The sequence below is a fragment of the Phyllostomus discolor genome, chromosome 9 (genome assembly GCF_004126475.2).
Source record: "Phyllostomus discolor isolate MPI-MPIP mPhyDis1 chromosome 9, mPhyDis1.pri.v3, whole genome shotgun sequence".
In the NCBI taxonomy this organism is placed as follows: domain Eukaryota; kingdom Metazoa; phylum Chordata; class Mammalia; order Chiroptera; family Phyllostomidae; genus Phyllostomus; species Phyllostomus discolor.
This window is the reverse complement of record NC_040911.2, coordinates 83,195,429-83,217,123: the sequence shown is the minus strand read 5'-3', so window position 1 is coordinate 83,217,123 and position 21,695 is coordinate 83,195,429. Positions and strand designations below refer to the sequence as shown.

Genomic DNA, 21,695 nt, shown 5'->3' with positions numbered 1-21,695 from the left:
TACCTTTTCCAATTCATTGGGGCTTTCCCCCCATTTCCATCTCCTATTTTTTTCCAGGCTTTCTCCTCTATTTAGTTGACCATATTAATAGGAGAACTCACACTCCTTATTGGATAAAATAAGTAAAATGTAAAAAGTGACCAGTGATCAGGATACATTTAAACCAGGTGTGAGTCACAATCTAATAGAGCTCTGTAACTGGTTAATTATTTTGTATTTTAACTAATGGTTCCTTCTTTACAAAATAATTGGAATTGAATTACACATCAAACTAGAAGATAATCTGAGTGTTATTTTATGGAATTAATGAACAGTATTTTTGCTTGCTGAAAATTAGCACTAAAAGGTTTTTGTAATCAAATGTTAAATATCTTTTAATGTTCTCTCTAGTTCATTAAATACAACTGAGGAATACAGGCAATATGTTCTACACACATGTGCTTATGAGTAAGAGAGGGCCATTGGCCAAAATCTGGCTTGCAGCTCACTGGGAGAAGAAACTCACAAAGGCCCATGTATCCGAATGTAATCTAGAGATAACCATTGAAAAAATTATTTCACCTAAGGTATGCTATTGATTAAATTGTAGTATGTATTTGCTGTGACTTATGGAAAGGAAAGGAATTAAAATACATTGTATCATGAAATACATTTCCAAGGATGTTTTACTTCTCAAATGGTCGTCATTCTTTTAGCTTCTATAGGATTTACTGTCTGAATATATACATATATTAGTTTCTGTTAATAATTAACTATTTTATGTTCATCATAAATAGAGTGGACCCTAAAGGATAAAGACCCTATTTTATACATATTTTGTAATCCTTCGTTGTTCCCTATTAAATTACTATATACATAGTAGTACCAAATAAGTATTTATTAGAAAAATAATGAGTGAATAAATAGAGAGAATAGGAAAAAAGGAGGATTGTGTATAACTGAAAATATATATGAAAACACTTCATAAACAATACTATTATGTTCATTATAAAAATATACTTTAGAAGGTCAATTCAAACTATTAGAATTGACCTTAACATGTTCTTTTAATATTTTATAGGTTAAGTATTTTTCTGCTTGAGAGAAGGATGAATTATAATTGAAAACCAACCATGTGTAAGGCATTGGACTAGACTTTATGTTCATTAGTCTTTTTAATCTGCACAACAATCCTGTGTGATGGGCTTCTTTTGCCTCCGTGAAGTGTGGTAGTTAAGAGTATGAATTTTTGACTTTGTTTGACTGAAGTTTAAATTGAATTCTGTTCCATCACCTAATAGTTGTATTAGTTCGGGCATACTACTTAACATATCTGAAGCTTGATGTTTTCTTCTGTAAATAAATATTGTTGTCAAAATTAAATAAATTAACGAATCAAAAGCCCTTAGGACAATGCCTGTCACAGAATAAGTAAATAATACATTATAGCCATTATTAATAAGTCAAAGTTCAGGAACGTTAAATGACCCAGCCTCAGCAACTGAGCCAAGGCTTGAACCCAACTCTGCTAGACTTGGGACTTTTATTTTTCCCATAAAGCCAATAATAGCACACGTCATTTGAATGTCAAATTAATTATCTTCATTGAAGAAAATAACTATTGGGTTGGCCAAAAAGCCCATTTAGTTTTTTCTGTAAAATAAAAGACACATTTTTCATTTTCACCAATAACTTTATTGATTTGGATATTTTGAGTATGTTGGCTTATCTCCCACTATTTGCTTCTAGTGGGTAGAGGCCAGGGGTGCTGCTAAACATCTTCCAATTCATAAGACGGCTGTCTATTCCACAGCAAAGAATTATTTGGTCAAAATGTCAATAGTATCAAGAAACCTCACAAGCCACTTTTGACACATTTGATCAGTCACAAAACCTTTGCCACATACTGCGCAGATCTTTTTTTGTGTTTCAGTTGTGTTTTTACCATTCTTGAAATAATAAAGCATAATACACCAAAAATGTTGTATACTTTCTTCTATCTTCAATATTAAAATGGCTGCACAAAAATTCACTGATTTTGATACATTTTTTTAAAATGCATACTAATATGACAACTGTCACAATGCAATCTAACAAAATTGTTTTGAATGAAATTCAAGACAAGGAAACACTACTACAGCCATCATATGGAGAAAGTAAATGAACTTCTTGGCCAACCCAGTATTTTACAAAGTGAGGTAAAAGTTAAGTGATTGATTCACTTTAAATAAGAATACAAAATACCTGCTTTTTAAAGAGAAGAAATTCTTATGATTTTGTAATTTTCAAATAACAGGGTTTATGAATCTAATTTGTAATATTCTAATACTTTAAAAATTATTGAAAGGTGAAAATTGCACTTCGAACTTCAGGACACCTTCTTTTGGGAGTTGTTCGAATCTATAATAGGAAGGCCAAATATCTTTTGGCAGATTGCAGTGAAGCGTTGCTTAAAATGAAGATGACATTCCGCCCAGGTATATGTGCATATTGATTTGTCTCACTTGTCTTGGTTCCCTTTTGCGTTTTTATTTTGGGCGGGCTTTTTAAATTGACCACCCTCTGTAATTCCAGGGTGAGTAGAGTGAACATAATCTTTCTTTTGACTGAGTCCAAGTTAAGTTCTTTCCTTCTCTTTTTCCTGTGTTTACAGGGAAAGATTATGCTTTCAAAAATTTGTAATGTTTCTGCATGTTTACCTATAAAATACACTTAAAGCTACCACACTTGTGCAGCAAACTCTGATATTCAGTTTTAATGTGTTGTTGTTTGCAATATCTGTTTTTGCCGTTTGAGATACACTGGAACTAATATGACCGACAAAACCTAGATGTCAGTAATTGTCATTGTTTTCAGAATTCTCAAGACTCCTTAAGTAGCATGCTAATAATAAAATATAAAAAAACTCTAGACATCCCAAAGTGCTAGAGATTTACATATAATATAAATATAATGTCTTTAAATTTAAATTAAAATTTAAGACATTCATCATTTTCCATCTTGTATAATGGTTATTTAGGTATAGGCTTGCCTCTCACACTAGTCTATAAGCTCCTTGGAGGCAATATGTTGGCATTTATTTTCTGAATTTCTTATAGTACTTTTCTCAGTGCATTGCACATACTATTCCCCCAATTAACATTTGTTGAATCAGGATTGACAGGTTTTTTTCTTTATTTAAAATATTTGTATAATCTCTATGTAAATTTATAATAATATCAAATATGGTTCATTTGTTCATTATTTCATTGATCTATTTCACAAATGTTTGTTCACCTCATACTTTATGTGAAACATTATGCTAGGCTCTGGGATACAAGGACAAACAAGATAAATAAGGTCCTTTGTGGTCAGGTGAGAAAATCAGATAAGGAAGAAGGGTTTTTTTAAGCATTCAAGTAATTATAGATTGTGATTATGCTGTGAAGAAATATAGAAAGAATGCTACAACAGAAAATAACACCAAACTTTATTTTAGTTAGTCTAGGTGGGGCGGCGGAGTGGGGAGAAACCTTTTTGAGAGGATAGAATTTAGCTCAAACTTGAAGAATGAGAAATATCCTGAGGGAATAGCATTCTGGGCAGAGGGAACTGCAAGAGCAAAGGTCTTGAAGTAAAAAAGTGCTTAACTTGTTCAGGGAACAAAAAGACCAGTATGGTTGGAGTATAGTGCGTGAGGAAAAGAGTGTCCTTAGATGATGCTGATAGGTTTGTAGGGCTGCGGAGGCCCTGATTAGAAATTGGGATTCTATTTAAATGCACTGGGGAAGTCACTGAATCATTTTAAGCGTGGGAGTGATCTGATCTGATTTCGTATTTAAAATATCACGCTGGCTGCTGTGTAGAGAATGGACTGAAGGGGCAGGAGTGGATACAGGGAAACCAGTCAGGATACTAAGCAGTAGTCCAGTGAGAGAGAGTCTCACTTAAATAAAAGAGATTTATTTGGGAATTTCTTATTTTACATAGCATTGTTGCTTATTGAATGTAATATTTTTTTTATACTTTTCAGGATTAGTTGACCTTCCAAAAGAGAATTTTGAAGCAACTTACACTGCTATCACACTGCCCGAAGAATTTCATGATTTTGAAATCCAGAATGTGAAGTAAATTGTTTTATTTATTTTCCTTCAGTTTCTTTCTTGATACTGTATCATTTTCATCTTCAGATTTCATGAATGCAAATGCAGTGTAGTTAGCAACTGAAGTAAACATGCCATTGACAGAGACTTCAATTTAGTGTGAAATTTCAAAGTACTCCAAAATGTATCATTATATTTGGTCAATGCAGTCAATATTTGTTGATGCCTTCCATATGCCAGGCACTGTTCTAGGTGTTGAAGAGACAGCAGTGAGTAAAACAAAGCTCCTGGCGGCCTGACTCCAACATTTAGTTGGAGTAGACAGACAATAAACAAGTAATTAACCATACTTTATGACAGAAGATGATAGTCACTATGAAGAGAAATAGAACATAAAATAAAATAAATAATAGAATGGTCAAGCAAGGCTTTTCTGATAAGGGCAGAACAGAAACCTGAAGGAGGTAGAGGAACAAACCTTTCACTAACATGAGGAGGAAGGATTCCTGTAGAGCAAGCACAAGGAGCTAAGGCAGAGTACACTGGACATTTTCAAGGAACGGCAAGGAGGCGAGGACACTGCAGTGGAGTGAATGGGGGTCTGAGTGGTAAGAAATGAGGTCCGAGAGGCAGCCGGGAATGCAGATGTAGGGTGTGGTAGGCTACAGTGAGGACTTTATTTTACTGGGGAGCACAGCAGGGTTTTGATTGGAGACTGACACGATGAATTTGACTCGCTGTCAGGGTGCTCCTTTGGCCACTTACTGTACTATACCGGGAAAAGAGGGGAGGGAAGCAGGGAGCCTGTGAGAAGATTACTGCAGCGAGAAGTCCAGGTAAGACATGCCAGTATATGCCATCGGTTCTCAGTCTTCATTTTATTAAATTGGCAACAGTCAAATTATGAATCTGTTTTGAAGTCACAGCCAACAGAATTTGCTGTCTGGATATGGCTTTAAGAGAAAGAGAGCAGGGAAGGATGACTAGAGGATTTTTGGCATAAGAATGGAGTCACCACTTAATGATATAAGGGTAATTATGGAATGGCACGTTTAAGAGGGGCAGAGTGAAGGAATTAAATTAGGTTTTGGACATAAGTTTTGTGGTGATGGTTACACATCTGAGGGGAGTGTGTAGGTAGTTGCATACCTGGATATGAGGCCCAGGAAAGAGGTCTGGATGGGACATACATATTTGGGAGTTGTGAGACAGAGACGGAACTTCAACCGTGAATCGTAGGAGATCCCCAAGGGAGTAAGCATAGATTGAAAAGGAAGAGAGGGAGTGAGGGAGAGCATGAGATTGAGACCCGAGGACTGAGTGGTATTGGGTCATTCCTGATAGTTAATAGTCTGGGAGATGAGAAAGGGCTGATAAAGGAGGTGGAAAAGGAGCAGCCAATGAGGGAGAAAGAAAACCAAGACAGAGTGGTAGGTATTCCAGAGGCCAAACGTAGGAAGTATTCCATAAGGAAGGAAGTTACCATCTGCTTCAGATGCTACAGGTTAGGGTGAATGAGAGGGCTGAGAGCTGACCGTTGGATTTGGCAACCTGGGGATCATATGCATGGACAAGAAACTAGTATTTATAAATAATACTGTTGAGAAAATAAAAATCTCCTTCATTTCTATAATAAAACATGGTTTTTTTTGTTTTAGGAGTTTTTGTTGTTGTTTTGCAGTATACTACAAAATATATTGTGTTCACATGTTTTCCTCAATCTTATATTTCTCCGTAGTGCTATTAATGTTTTAGAAAAATTTGCTCAGAACCAAAGCAGACCAGAAGAAATCACGCTTAAAGACTATTACCACAATGATCTACTTTTCCAAGCTGTGAGCTTTGGTGAGAATATTTGGGAAATCAAAATTATATCACAACCAGTTATATTTGCATTTTTATATTGAAATAATGCCAATAGAAATAGCTATTTCTATGCCAGTAGAAATATCTTTAGAATGAATCTTTTGATGTATAAAGGTAACCCTCCAGCAATTTTAGCGTTGCCTTTTTCTAGTATATGTGGGAAGAACATGTTCTTTGTAGATTGACAGACCTGGGTTTGAATCTGGGCTTTCTGTTTACTTGCTGTGTGATCCTGGGTTAATTACCTAACTTCTCTGAGCCTTACTGCCCTATACCTTACTGCTTTACTCCCCTATGTTGGGATACTACTAGCAACATCACAGCATTATTTTCATTATACCCTCCTTTAAACTTTTTTACCAGTAAGTGATTTTTCTCTTCAAAAACTAAATCAAACCTGATGTCCTTCAAGAACTGTTTAATATGAACCCATCCTATTGTGGATATCAATATAAAATTGAAGGCAATGATTATTTCATTAATTGTTTTGTATAATCTCAGGTTCTTGTGATGCTCAGTGCTAAGAATATAGTGTCTCTTCATAAATGTTATCTTATTGACAAGACTTTTTCTTTTGGTAGCTATCAAGCTGCACCTGGAACAAGTAGACACAATTTTAGTTTTGTTTTGTTTTGTTTTGTTTGAAAAGCCAGTCTTTTCTTTTGAGCAAATGTTTAGTCCAGGCCCGTGAAGGCTGCCTTTTTAAACTCTCACTTTCTAGAAGATGTGTGCCTATAGAAGAACTTTCAATACGAGTGATACTTTATTATTTTCTTTACTGAATTGCATTTACGTGGGCTGTTAGAGGGTGGGCAGGAAAGACCCAACTCTGACCCTCTGGGATTTCAGACTCCTGGGCCTAGAGAGTCAAACCCAAGGAAGGGAAAGAATATGTGCTCTTAGTTAATCTTGAAGCAGGCCAATTGGAAGTAGGGAGTTTATTGTATCTGCTGCTCTAAGTATCTTAGGAGTTCTCTGTCATAAATCTCCATTTGACAGACCATTTTACCAGTTAACCATTCTAACACTGATGTCTCTGCTGGGTTCGGATCCTGGCTTTGCCATTTATTAGAGTTTGACTGTGTGCACATTACAAAACTTTTCTGTGATTGTGTTTCCTTGTCTGTACAAGGAGGATTGTAATAGTATTTCTATTGCATAATATAATGCACAGGGTAAGCACTCGCTTAGTGTTAGTTGACTAGTGCTTGTCTTTTTAATGGCTGTATCTCCAGTCCCTTGCATATTGCCTAATGCCCAGTCGTTCAATGAATATTTATTGAACTAATGTTGTAAGCCCATTCTTTAATATTTTACCCATGTTTCCATCCCTAAGAAGGCAGATACGTTCCTTATTTTCCAAAGCCCCATTATGGATAAACAACACAAGCAGTTATCCTTGAAATAATATGAAATAATACTTATTCAAGCAGAACATGACCTACCTAAAGTAGAAGAATTACTCCACTGCCAGTAATAACTTTGGAAATTATGAAACTGTACCATAACTAGAAACTCTATCCTAATGTCTTGGCTTTTTTTTCTTATCGTATTGGAAAAAGTGTTAGACTAGAAATCTAGTATCCACTGATTAACTGAGTGACTTTAGTTTAATAATTCAAATCAGTTTTTTAGCTCTCATTTTGCTTATCTATAAAACAAGGGGGGTGCTATATAAGATGATATCTGAATTTCCTTCTAACCCTAAAATTCTGTGTTTTCCTGACTAACTCAGTATTAATGATATATATTTATTTAGGGGAGGAACCTGAAATTCTCAGAAGCCGTAGCTTCTTTGATGACAACGTACTGCTGAATTCCAGTGGTGCTGTAATTGAATATAGTTCTGGAAGCCTCAACGGAGAAAAATCTGTGCTCTATGACAGTGGGGATGGATTTGGTGACGAAGGGGCTACAGGAGAAATGATTGGTATGCTGTCTGGTTCTATAGAAATTGGGTGTTTATTCCTATGAAATTACTATGGTGTATTAGTAGATATGTTAGATCAAACTAAAACAATCAGGTATGTGTCTACCACAAATCAACATATTGCTTACACAAGTTTTCAAAGTGTGTAGTATATTTAAACATTTAAGCTAGGTCTAAGTAAATAGCCATCTGTTTAAATGTATTTTTATAAAGATTGTGAAATACTGATTGTTTTTCTTTTAAAAAATTTCTAAAATTTAGAAGAGAAATAGGTTAGTATAGTCCTCAGAAAATATACTAGATTATATATCAAAAAAATTCTTTTCTTTAACAGAAATTATAAGAGAGCTATTATAAAGGATCTGTCAAACATTTTATATTTTTATTTTATTTTTATATTATATTAATCATAGTAGTATAGGCAAAAACTAAGAAATCCAAATGCACATGTTTTAAAGATATTGACTCCTACACATCACATCTTTTTAAAATTTTCTAGTTTACATTAAAAGGCTGGTTGCCCTGGTCAGGTAGTTCAGTTGGTTAGAGCACTGATACACCAAGGTTGTGGGTTCTATCCCTGGTCAGGGCACATGCAAGAATGGACCAATGAATGCGTAAATAAGTGGAACAACAAAATCAATGTGTTTCTCTCCCCACTACCTTCCTCTCTCTCTCAAACCAGTCAATTATTTTTAAAAAGCTGGTTACCGCAAACGTCTGGAATTTTGGAAATATGAAAGCACAATGGCTCTACCTTCGATCTCTACCAAAGGAGTGTGGACACTTTCACTTCTTGATGTGAAACTAAGCATGGCTTTGTAACAAGGCTGCTATCTTGGTATTAGTTTAGAGTAAATGTTTTCTGAAATTAAACATCTGAAAATAGATTTTAATAAAGGAAAGGAAATTAAAATTATGTCATTCTGCATGAAATGTGATAGTCTATCCAACCAAATCTAATTAAGTAGGGTTCATTCATTTTGTGTCCTTTCACAATTTCTTACATACAATAATATCAATCAGAGTTTAGTGAGCAAATAATAGACTCAATTCTGTGTGACAAAAGTATTTGTTGTGTTTTTCAAGACAATCTGTTGCAAGATGATGAGAATGCCCTGTTAGAAGACAAGCATTTGGACAGAGAAATTTTCCTGCCTCCTGAGCCTCCTGATAATACAGTGGGTACGTTGAAATTTTCCTCTGTGTAGAAAATGAACAGTTGGTAATATTCAAATTGAGCCTTAGGTATTTTGAGTCTATGTAGCATATAATATATCAAAAGATAATAAAAAATGTCCCTCCAACTCTTAGTCTGACTTGAGACTATGTAGAATAAGAAATTGGGTTCTGAGAAAGGTACGATAATGGTTATTTAACCAGTACTGGGTTTATTTCATATGAGAGCACATTTAAATATTCTGCCAAAATATTGTGCTTTTGAATAATTAAAATAACATATTACATGGTAAAAACATGATTGACATCTGATATAAAATAGTTATTATATTAATGCTATACAAATGTGGTTTGATAACCTATATACAATTGGAGGAAATTATAAATGGGGGGCATATTTTCTAGTTGAAATTTATGTAAGGTACCTCAAATGATTTGAGTTCTTTTAGTCTGATTGTTTTAAGAATTAGATGTATAATTAGCCTCATTTTGATGTTACATTCACTCTCTAACATAATAGTGAAAATTTAAAATGTGAAAAGAGATAGGCAATTAAAATTTAGTTACAGTTTTTTATGGGTCAACTAATAATTAAGTGATTTAACGGAATATAAAATTTTTAGCAGACATACAAGCAAATTTAAGCCAGTCATTTATCACGTTTGGTACCATGTTTTCACTTTGTGACTGTAGTCACAGTCATGTCTGAGTCCAACCTTAGATGTCACATGTGCAAAAGAGGGTAATGATACCTGACTCACCTAGGCACGGTGGGCCTCAGACCATGTAATAGCTGATCCTCCCCAACTCTATTAAATACATCATTCTAAGAATTCATATGTGGCTCTACTTAGCAATATAAATCTTCAGTTAGTTTATCCTTCACTTAAATGATCATAGAGTCCTCTGGTTATTGTTTTTATAATTTTTATGGTGATGTTGATTAGTAGAACCAGATCATCCAGAATGTATACATCTACTGGAAAATGAAAAAATGTATGAAACCACATTATCAAATGAAGAGGAAGGATTTACCCTTGATCCAATTGATGCTTCAGGTAAGAATCATTCATGTTTTTATTTTTATTTTTGATACCTACTATCTTACTTACTGTTAGATATTTGAATAACCTGTGAAATACTACAAAAGGTAGTCAACCTAGTAATAGCATTTGTAATACAATAGGGGAAGAGTGTTAAGGAAGTTTGAGGTGGTCTATTTATTCTATTCAGTTCTGGTCAAAACATATTTCCAGTTTGGGAAACTGAAAAATTTTAAACTGAGTTCAGTAGTTATTGAGCCATTACTCTGTATTGAGCACAAATGAAGAAGACATAGTTCCTGCTTTTAAGAAACTTAATATATATAATATACAGGATCTGGCAGAAGTAATGCCTTTGAGTGTGGTTGGTAGGGTACATGAAGATCTCACATGAGATGGACAGCAATTTGAACGTTTCACCTAAAATGTCATATGGTGTGCTCAAGTGTGATATTGTTAGGTTACAGAATTATATCCTTGTGATTTTGTAATATAAGATTTTATGTAATAAAAGGGGCATTATTTGTGCTGGACCCTACATATTAATATATACTAATATATATATATATATATATATGTATATACATATACAGATAAGAGCGGTATGGTGATAGCCAGAGGGAAAGGGGGGCGGGGAGGTAGATGAGGGCAAAGTGGGGATAAATGGGGACAGAAACAGACTTTACTTGGGCCAATGGGTGCACGATGCCGTGTGCAGATGATGTTTTGTTGAGTGGTACCCTTGAAACCTGTCTGGTTTTGTTAACCAATGTTACCTCCATGAAGTCAATTAAAAAAACCCACAGTCTGATCAGGAAATAAATAAACATGTAAATGAATATAAAATAAGGCAGAATAAAAGAATCAGAAGAGAGACACTATCTCTTTTAACATTTAACTTCAAGCATGTTTTTAGGAAAAAACAATAAATATGAATCTAATATATAACTAGACTTTTAAAGAATGCAGTAGTTTTAAGTAATGTAATTGATAGGGATTTTAGTTTATAAACTCAGGCATGCAAGGAATAAAGCATTCATTTTTTTTTTCTTTACCAAATTCAAATTTGAGCCTCCATCCCACTGAGCTGGCAAGAATTTCAGCCTGCATAGCTCCATTATCCTGCCCTAAGCCATGTAGTGTCAAAATTTGGGGGAAGTTTGTGGCAAGTGGAAGGGAACCTCTGCTCATCAGCCATACCATGTGTAGTGCCCACTGTCCCAGCCTGCATAGCCTCTGGAGTCATCACACAGCCAGCCCCTCTGGGATCTTACATTCCCAGGATGTTACTGAGGCACATCAGCAAGCTGGTGCCTGTTCCTTCTGGCTCCATCTGATCTCAGATCTTCACCCATTCTTAGAAATTTAACCCTCCCTCCCCTTTTGCATCTTTACTAAGGAAAAAAATGACTTCTGCTTTCTACCTAGTAAAATTACCTATAGGCACAAAATCCCATGGGCTACCCTCTTGTACTTTGTGTATGAATTTCGGTGAGGGAGAGAGAAATACACTGGACAAATACAAAATTGTTTCACAAAGTTATTCTGGTATGTAGATATTTTAAGGAACCTCAGAACTGAGTGAGTTTCCTATCAATGTACCCTCTGTTCCCCATTTCCTTGGTTGTCCACTGTGTAGGTCAACAGAGTTCCTCCTCAGAAACGTCAAGCAACACCTTACAAAATGTGTGAAGTCTTGGCTTCTCAGACACTCTCGTTGTGCAAAAACTTTGTAAACTGTAGTTTTCAGTAGAGTCAAAGGGATTTTCTTCTCTGTGCAACTCTGTAGGTCGAATGGTAGTCAATGTCTCTTCGATATGCAGTGCCTAGAATACCATTTTACAAAGTTGTACAGCCAATCACATTTGTGCCTGTTTCTTATATTTAGCTTGGAAGAGGAAAAGCAAAAAGAGGAAATTGCTCATAGATCCAGTCAAGGAGATCAGTAGCAAAGTCATGCATAAACAACTTACTTCCTTTGCTGACACTCTCATGGTTTTGGAACTTGCACCACCTACCCAGAGACTGATGATGTGGAAAAAGAAGGGAGGAGTGGATACACTTCTGTCAACTGCGACCCAGGATCTGACTCATAATGAACTGAAAATGGTAATAGTTTCCATGCTTTTACATGTGTGCAGTGTTTAGCTATAAATAAATAAATGCATATGTATACTCACATATTCAAGAATTTAAACTGGTGAAAAAATACCCCCTTATTTTGAATTAATTTCCTGGATATGAGAGTGTGAATTATAATTTTGACTCATTAGCATATGTGCTTATATTTTATTGAATTATTTTATTTGTACAAAAACTAGAAACAAAAATGTGTTCTTTTGCAGTTGTTTACAAAATGCTTTCTGTCCTCTGGCTTTAAACTTGGAAGAAAATTGATGCGGAAGGAATCAATAAGTGAAGAGATGAGAGGTGGAAACATAGTAGGTAAGACATCCTAATTTTGTTGATTTTGAGGAACGTTGTAGAAACAAAAAAATTTCATTTTGCATTACAAAATGAGGATGGAATCCATTTTCATATTCCCAACTATAAATGCCATCTCTAGAAGAGTACTTGAATTTAAAAGAAACATTATAGCATCATTGTATTTTTCTGCTTTGCAGATTAATTTTTGTCCACAAAGCTACATAACAAAGATAGTTTATATACAATGTGTACCATACTTACTCTCATGCTTTCCTACTTCCCACACCCCCAAAGGCAGGATTCGTAAACCTTCAACAAAGAAAATTTGTGTAGCTAGTAAGATAATATTTCACTTTTAAACAATTAACATGAAAAGTCACCTAGCGAATAAGAATAGCATTTAAACAAGACAGTTAACCTGAGACAGATATTTCCATATACCCAGAGGATACATGGGGTATTAATAATTGCTGATTATTATTGTGACTATTATAAAGAAATGATAAAACCAGCCTATGTGGTGAGTGAGCTTCTGCTTCCTGATCACCCTTCCTGAAATCATTAAAATCTGCTGAATGATACGCCTACGTGGGCTTGAACTGCCCATGCTGTCTTGTCAGTAAATGTATGGGTGTGAGTGCTGAGGAGAGAGGCGGTGGAGGATGGGAAGTGCAGGTGACAGAGGCAGACGTGGGAAATGGGAAGATAAATGTGTGAGATTTGGGAGCTGTAGAGAGTGTGTATGCCCTTTGCTTAAATGGATTCCAGTGTCAGAAGTTTTCTTTTGTGACAATCATATTCCAATTTAAGTTGAAAAGATATTTTGGTGAAATCTTCTTTACTTCCTTAATAATTCAGAGACCTCTCTGATGAAAGATCCAAATGCCCAGCAAGAGTTAAACCAACCCAGAACTTGGAAGGATGTGACTAATGGTTCAAATTGTAGCTCTCATGAGGATACCAATAAAAATACTAGTTCTGAGGTAAGTTAACTGAAAAGAATGATCAAAATATTAGTATTTTTTCTGACACAGATATAGTGAAGGAACATTGAGACTCTGATTAGTATTGTCTTACATAATATTTACATAATAAAAAGACGTATTATCTTTTTATAATTTATCTCATCATCCTATACTTTCTTTAGTAGGTAGCAATACTACAGGATGAAACATTATTTTCATCTGCAGAGCAGTATTTTCTGGAACTTTAGGATAGTAACACACAAGATAAGTAGTTTCATACTGAAATAGTATTTTGCATAGTACATTAAATAAGTGATTGTACCTGAATCTGATTATATGCTGAGGATACTCCTAGGCCCCACATTCAATATGTTGTGGAGTCTTAGGACTTTAGACAGTACACCTATGTTTTGATTTTGATCATAAATTCACCCTTCCCAGCTCTAAGAGTAACATGTTTTAGTGTTGGGAAGCACCCTGCCTGGTTTCAGAAGCTGTAACCCCCCATGGCTAAGGCTGAATAAAAAGACCTTGGGACCATAAGCCACTAAGGAGACAAAGTTTATCTTCCTGGCTGCAGCGCTGCCTCTGCCCCCTTTACTTCACCCTGCTTGGCCCCGGGCAGATGATTGGTTAGCCAATGACTGGTAAGATTCCTCAAGGGAGGGAGGACCTAAGACAGGCATGGTCATGATGGGGTCACCAGGGAAGGACTTGGAGGGCTATAGAGAAAGGGGGTGATGGACCCTTGCCCCTTGGCTTTGACATAGCCTGAGTCCTCATCCTGTCTGCAAGGAGTCTCCTAATCTCTTGGTGGCTTTACTTCCCCCACCTGACTTAAGCCTGAAACAGTGCTGGAAGGTGGTGTAGCTCTGGGCAGGTACGGGTAGTTCCCCAGGGTGATCAGGCCTAAGAAAGAATGCATAAAATCCTGTGAAACCTGCTTTGCTAAGAATGCCCTCAATTTTCTGATAAGGGTCCAAGCATAAAGTGAGTTTGTTTCCCAAAGTTTTATGGCCCTTTAGCTAACTGACCCTGACTCAGAATAAGCCCTAGTAGTTCTTTGAATGCTATCTATTGTTTGATCATTGCTGCCTGACAATGATTGATGAACTTTACCTGTATTCCTGTGCAAGTTGAACCCAATAAAAGCCCATTGAGGAACAGGCTCAAGGTCCTTCTCCTTTGAGAGGTCGGCCACCTTTCTTCCCCAAGCAGAACATGTCTTGGTAGACTTATTCTCATCTGTGGCGGGTGGGGTCGCTCTGTGGGTGGAGCACCCCTCTCCACATTTTAGATCGACCAGTTACCTCAGTCTTGAATCTAAAAGACTCTATCTAAAGATCCATGACCAGAATTAAATATTTTAAATAATTTTTATTTGAAGACATAACTTTTATTTGAAAAACATACTTATTTGAAAACAGACTTGGAAAAATTTACTTTATAATATTTTCTCAATTGTCACTTCATTGATTGTACAAGTGTAAATATTATAGCCATACCAGATAAAAATAAACCAGTGCTTTTCTAGTCTGTTCCATCATCACTGTACTTTGATAACCACTCAGGGAATTCAAAGTCAGTCTGCATTGAAACCAAATGCCCTTGGAAGGAAAGACAACTTCATAATGCATTAAAAGAGAATGTGTTTTACTAAATATTTCATAACATGCTAGATATTGAGATACTGGGTTGCCAGTACAACTCTCTTCTTTATTTGGGCTCAGGCATTTCTTAGAGTACAACCACGGAAAATTCTGATTAAGCAAGCTTGTTTAGTTTATGACTCTTTAACATATTAACAAAATTGGGTTTTCCCAGGTGCTTGAAGTAAAAGAAAGAGATTGATGCACTTGCTCTTTCGAACCTTTTGCTCCTTTATCCTATGCTTATGCTTTAACCTTCAGTTCCATTCTTATTCTGCTTCCAAAAATGGTGAACAGATGTGAAATATAGTCAGTAATGGGAGCACAGTTTAGAGGGGCAGGAAATACTGATTCTGATTTATCACTTTCATGTCTTCATGAAAGAGAATTTTTATGTAAAGTAACTGCAAAATTGAGAGTATCTAAAATTTAGAATATTCATAGAAATTAAAAGAGAAAACCATGATTTTTCACAAATATGTATATTAAAGAATAAAATGCAACTCCTTATATTCACTAAAATTTTAAAAAGCTGAAGTGAAAAATCAAGTAAACTGTTGTAGGAAGCTTCTAACTTAATCAAGATCAGAGATGACAGCTGGGGAAGGAAGCTGGGAGACAGGGTGAGGATGCAAAGGGTGCTGACAGCTTCCGCAGAGGTGAAAAAGGGAGAGGACAGGGAACGGAGAATTCCTGGCTTTCTTTTCTTCCTTCTCCCTTTATGTCTTTGCTCTGCTTCCAGACACAGTTTTTCTTCCCTTTTGCCAGTGACAGCTCCAGCACTGGCGGCAAGAAACCTGTCATGGCCGTAGGTAGGGATATTAATATCCCTTCCTTTGTACCACTCCCTCTGTTTGCAGTCTCCTTCTTCTGCCACCTGGTACTGGCATGAGAATAGAGGTAGGGAACTGGGGCTAGATAAAATGCTTCAAAGGAAAGCGGCATCGGCCACAAAGCAGCAGAGACTTTTGATATGAGACCTGCAGAGGCAGGAGAAATAGGAGTGACAAGGATAGGAAGCAATGGGGGAAGGGGCATGCGAGTTCTTCATTTGTAGGAGACTTATGGAAAAGAGGAATATTTAAGTCAGAAGCTGCCTGCCTGGGATATAGTACTTTAAATTAGTTTTATAAATGAGCATGCATGTGATTAAAGCATTTATCGGAATGAGATTGTTCCTGTGATGACTACTACTACTGAGATAACTTACCTATTTTTTTCCTAATTTGCTTTAGCAGGATATTGTTTCTTTGGCTGCTGAGGAATCCTCTTTAGTGAATGCCATCTCGGCACAAGAAATTGAAAATTGTCCAGTTGAATGGACAAGTGTATGTAAAGCCTTGGAAATGTTCTTAAAAACTTTGTTCCTAAATGTTTTATCTTTACCTAACCATTAGTTTTTAGAGCTGTCACGTTACTTTTTTAAATTATAATTTATATTAGTGATCTCAACAAAGATGTGTATGAATGGTTTGATAATACATATTCAGAATTACTTTGACTTTTTATTTTGAAACTTCAAATAATTTTAAAGGAAGGGAAGAGATTTTTATGCTTATTAAAAGTAGTCACAGATTTAAAATGTTGAGAACCACTGTTTTAAGTTACTCTTATAACATCTCTAGAGAAACAGAGCTGTATCAGGGGTATGGCCTAGGGCACTTGAAAGTTTACTTTACAACTAAACTACAGAAGAACCATTGTTAAGCATTGCCTGAAATCTGGCTAAATGGAAGTCCTACAACTAGGGAATTAAAAAAGCTACATCAAGACTGGTAGGAGGGGTGGAGATACAAAATGGGCTGGTCCCACACTTGTGTGGTAGATAAAAATCAGGAAGGAAATCTTGGCTGCTGTAAAGGTCCCCCACGAGGAGTGAGGGGTCCCAGCTCCACACCAGCCCCCCCGCCCCAGGGCTCCAGTGCCAGGAAGAGAAGTCCCCATAACTTCTGGCTGCAAAAACCAGTGGAGAATGAGGCTGAGTGAAACAGAGGCTTCCGGAGTCCCAGACAGTTCCGGTTTGAGGACCTGTGCATGAATTTACTCATACTCACTCATCTGAGTTCTGGCACTGGGGCAGCAGCTTAAAAGGCACCAAAGACATGTGGGAAGGAACCGAATATCCAGTATCAAGGTAAGAGCTGGAGGGGCAGCTTTCTCCCAGACAGAAGTGCTGGCAGAGACCGTTGTTCCTTTGATGAGCCTTCCCTTGACAGAGCTGGCGGGTAGGCATCATCTCTGAGACTCCATCAACCTGGGTCACACTGTTTGCCTCACCCTGTTGATTCCCTGAGGCACTGCCCCACCCACTTCAGGCCCACCCTACCTGTTTCCAGTGACTTTTTCATATGAATGACCTGTCTTGGCTTGTTATTTCAGGTTTTCTTAAAATCTCTCAAATAAACAGCATCTTGCATGGTCAAAGTGAGCCTGTTCTAGGATAAATGAGCTCATGCCATTACTAATGTTGATTTTTGTTTTTGAATACACAAAATGCTATTTTTGAAATATAAAAAGCAATTGTCCAACTCTTTGTTAAAGATTCATGAGACTGAAGCTTCTCCCATATTGCACAACTGAACTAACCAGGAAAAGGCTCAGGAGAAATAAATAGTGTGTGTGCTTTGCTGAAGCCTGTCCAGTTGATCTATCTTGACACCCTACAGCTGAATCCATTGTGTGAAAGCCCAGTGGATTATTAAAACAGCTGAACTTGTGCTGTGTTGTGCTTTGCTTGACCCTGTATGAAAATAACCTGTGTCTATAGAGGCAAAGAGAAAGGCAACAATTAATCAGTCCACTTCTGGCTCAGCTGTTTAAAAGTTAAGGTATTTATTCTGTCCTAGCTTATCCAGAGAATTCAATCTTTTTTCCACAAATGAAAAAACAATCTAACAGTTTTGGAGCTCATCAGAGTGATAATTTACTTAAAAGGAAAATTAATATCAGGCATTTACATGTTTTGATATTATTTACTGAAAAAACTTCTAAAATTCATTACAATCTTAAAATGCCTTTATGCTCTTGAACAAAAACTACAGACATAAAAAAATAATATACATGGAGTTAGGTGGGTCCAATGTTACTTCTAGCTTTGCTATTGACTTGTGGCCCTTTGAGCAGAAGTCATATATATATATAGATATAGGCCTTGAGCCATACAATGTTTTAGAAAAAATACATTTTTTTCAGACTCATCAGCACCTTTCTTACGCCCAGTTCTGTTCTCAATTCAAAATGTTTTAGTTGGTAAGGGCTTGGAGTGAATTCTTGTAAAGGGATTTCAACTTTACAATTTTTCAATACTGAAGTGATTTCTGAAGATTTAAAGACTGAAGAGAATGAATCTATTCAGATAACGTAACAGGCAATTGGTTGATCTTCACCCACAAAATCTAAAAGTTTTCTACCCCAATTGTATACAACTAAACAACTAAATATCAATTATTGTTAGAGCTTCTGTATTGCTAAGTAAGTTCAGATAAAAGCCTTTACAAGGCAGTTTTTTAATAGTTTTATGTTTACACCTGTTAACTGAGTTTAGATTGACCAGAGCTGGGATAACTTCTAGCCACAAATGGTGGTCTTTGCTGCCTGCTTTTCAAAGTAAGGGCCTGATGCCCTGGGATGCATTACCAGTAAAGACCGAAGATTCTCCTACTCTGGAGACCCTTATCAGAAGATAGCCTGGGCAGATGACGTGATTTTGTATGTAGAGAACCCTAAAGATTTCAGCAAACAACTGTTAGAACTGATCAATGAATTCAGTAAAGTAGCAGTATACAAAATAAATACACAGAAATCAGTTGCATTTATATACACCGACAGTGAACTATCAGAAAGGGAAACTAAGTAAACCATCCCACTTACAATTACATCAATAAAAGAAAAATAAAATAATAAAATAAAAAATACCTAGGAATAAATTTAACCAAGGATGTAAAAGACCTGCACTCAGAAAATTATAAGACACTGAAGAAAGAAATTAAAGAAGATAAGTGGAAGCATATACTGTGTTCATGGATAGGAAGAATTACCATCATTAAAATGTACATACTACCCAAAGCAACCTATAAATCCAATGCAATTCCTATTAAGATACCAATGGTATATTTCACAGAACTAGAACAAATATTCCAAAAATGTATAAAGAACCCAAAGACCCCAAATAGCCACAACAATTTTGAGAAAGAAGAATAAGGTTGGAGGAATCAAGCTATAACAAGGCCATAGTAATCAAAGGAGCATGGTACTGGCATAAAAACAGACATACAGATCAATGGAACAGAATAGAGAGCCCAGAAATAAACTTACACATTTATAGCTAATTAACATTTGATAAAGGAGACAAGGACATACAATTGGGTAAAGATAGTCTATTCAATAAATGGTGTTAGGAAAATTGGGTTATGTTAAGTCCAAAAAAATGAAACTAAACCACCTTCTTGTACCATACATAAGAATAAACTTGAAGTGGACTAAAGTCTTAAAAGTTATACTCAAAACCATAAAAAAACTGTAGAAGAAAACATAGGCAGTAAAATCTCAGACATTGCTCATAGAAATATTTTTTTTCTGATATATCTCCTAGGGCAAGGGAAACAAAAGAAAAAAACAAATGGGACTACATCAGACTGAAAAGTTTTTGCACAGCAAAGGAAACCATCAACAAAATGAAAAGACAACCTACTAAATGAGAGACCATAATTGACAATGATACGTCTGATGAGTTAATATCCAAAATTTATGAAGGACTTATAAAATTCAACACCAAAAAAGCAAACAGCTCAGTTAAAAAATGGGCAAAGGACCTGAATAGACACTTCTCCAAGGAGGACATACAGATGGCCAATAGACACATGAAAAGATGCTCAATATCGCTAGCTATCAGAGAAATGCAATTTAAAGCCACAATGAGTTATCACCTCACACCTCTCAGAATGGCTATTGTCAGTTAATCAACAAACAAGTGTTGATGAGGATGTGAAGAAAAGGGAACCCTTGTGCACTGTTGGTTGGGATGCAGATTTGTGCAGCCACTGTGGAAAGCAGTATGGAGCTATCTTAAAAAATTAAAAATGGAACTTCCTTATGACCCGGTGATTCCACTTCTGGGAATATATCTGAAGACACCTGAAACATTAATTTGAAAGAAAATATGCACCCCTATATTCATTGCAGCATTATTTCTGATTAGTGATGTTCAGCATCTTTTCATATGCCATTGGCCATATGTAGCCCAAGTGACCATCAGTAAATGGGTGGATGAAAAAGCTGTGATACATTTATACAATGGAATAATATTGATACTTGGCTGTAAAAAAGAAGGAAACATTAACCATTTGTGACAGCATGGTTGGATCTGAAGAGTATTATGCTCAGTAAAATAAGCCAGTCAGAGAAAGATAAGGACCATATGATTTCATTTATATGTGGAATCTAATGAATAAAATAAACTAACAAACAAAATAGAAATAGACTCATAGATACAGAGAACAGACTGACAACTGTTGGAGGAGATGGGGGTTGGGGAGCTGAGTGAAAAGTTTTTTTTAAAGCAAGATATTAATACAAATTAAACCCTTTTTATTATGTTTTTGTTGAGGCCAAATTCTACTAGACATGATTATGAGCAATATGCATAAAACTAAATATGGCAGTTTGGTTTTGGTGTCTACATCAAAACAGTTTTCATTAGAAATTCTTGTTTTTAAATATTTTTTTTACTTTTTTAAGCAAAAAAAGAAAAACCCTTATAGACATGGACAACAGTATGGTAATCACCAGAGTAAAGGGGATTAGGGTGAGGTAGAGGAGGGTGAATGGGGGGGGGGCGGGGGGGGCAGGCTAAGTGGTGATGGAAGGAGACTTGGGGTAGTTAATATACAATACAATATACAGATGATGTATTATAGAATTGTACACCTGAAACCTATATAATTCATTAACTTATGTCACCCCAATGAGTTCAATGAAATTTTTTCTTAAAAGCAGGTTACCTGGGGAGTATAGATGTAATCCTGCAAAGGTTAATCTACACCTGTATGCTACTTTTATTCTCTCTGTTATCAGACTATAAGCTCTTTATTTGGCAGGACCCACTGTTACAATTGGGTTTCTTGCAGCAGCGAACTATGCCTGACAAATAGTAAACATTCACTAAGTTTGCTCGAGTGAAATACTTTCTTAATCGTTCAAACAGGAGTCACTGGGAAGTGAACAAAGTGTTGAAGGGGAGAGATGGAATCAAAGAATACGCCAGATGTTAAATACTTTGCAGGTAAGATGAGAGGGTTTGTTAATCCTATTTTTATTTTTAAAAATAAGTAAACTGTTGACTTCAGTTTTCTAGATATTAATAAAAATTAAACCATTTTTATTATGTTTTTGTTGAGACCAAATTCTAGACATGATTATGAGCAGTATGTGTAAAACTAAATACTGGAATTTGGTTTTGGTGTCTACATCAAAACAGTTTTAATTAGGAATTCTTTTTTAAATATATTTTATTGATTATGCTATTATAGTTGTCCCATTTTTTTCTACCCTTTATTTTGCTCCACCCTGCATCTCCC

General features: G+C 35.9%; 1 protein-coding gene across 2 annotated transcripts in view; it reads left to right on the top strand.

Moving 5' to 3' along the window:
• Positions 1-280: 280 nt before the first annotated feature.
• Positions 281-21,695, top strand: part of RAD21L1 (RAD21 cohesin complex component like 1) — a 28,420-nt gene continuing 7,005 nt past the window's right edge. Inside the window, exons 1-12 of one of the 2 annotated variants that reach the window (XM_036009659.1) lie at positions 281-566; positions 2,327-2,456; positions 3,992-4,085; positions 5,800-5,906; positions 7,687-7,857; positions 8,947-9,042; positions 9,984-10,094; positions 11,962-12,188; positions 12,425-12,524; positions 13,365-13,489; positions 16,359-16,448; positions 21,323-21,400. In XM_036009659.1, the coding sequence (XP_035865552.1) occupies positions 423-566; positions 2,327-2,456; positions 3,992-4,085; positions 5,800-5,906; positions 7,687-7,857; positions 8,947-9,042; positions 9,984-10,094; positions 11,962-12,188; positions 12,425-12,524; positions 13,365-13,489; positions 16,359-16,448; positions 21,323-21,400 (1,473 nt within the window). In that variant the 5' untranslated portion in view covers positions 281-422. Of the gene's footprint in view, positions 567-2,326; positions 2,457-3,991; positions 4,086-5,799; positions 5,907-7,686; positions 7,858-8,946; positions 9,043-9,983; positions 10,095-11,961; positions 12,189-12,424; positions 12,525-13,364; positions 13,490-16,355; positions 16,449-21,322; positions 21,401-21,695 lie in introns of both variants that reach the window. The other variant, XM_028524937.2, reaches the window with a different exon arrangement.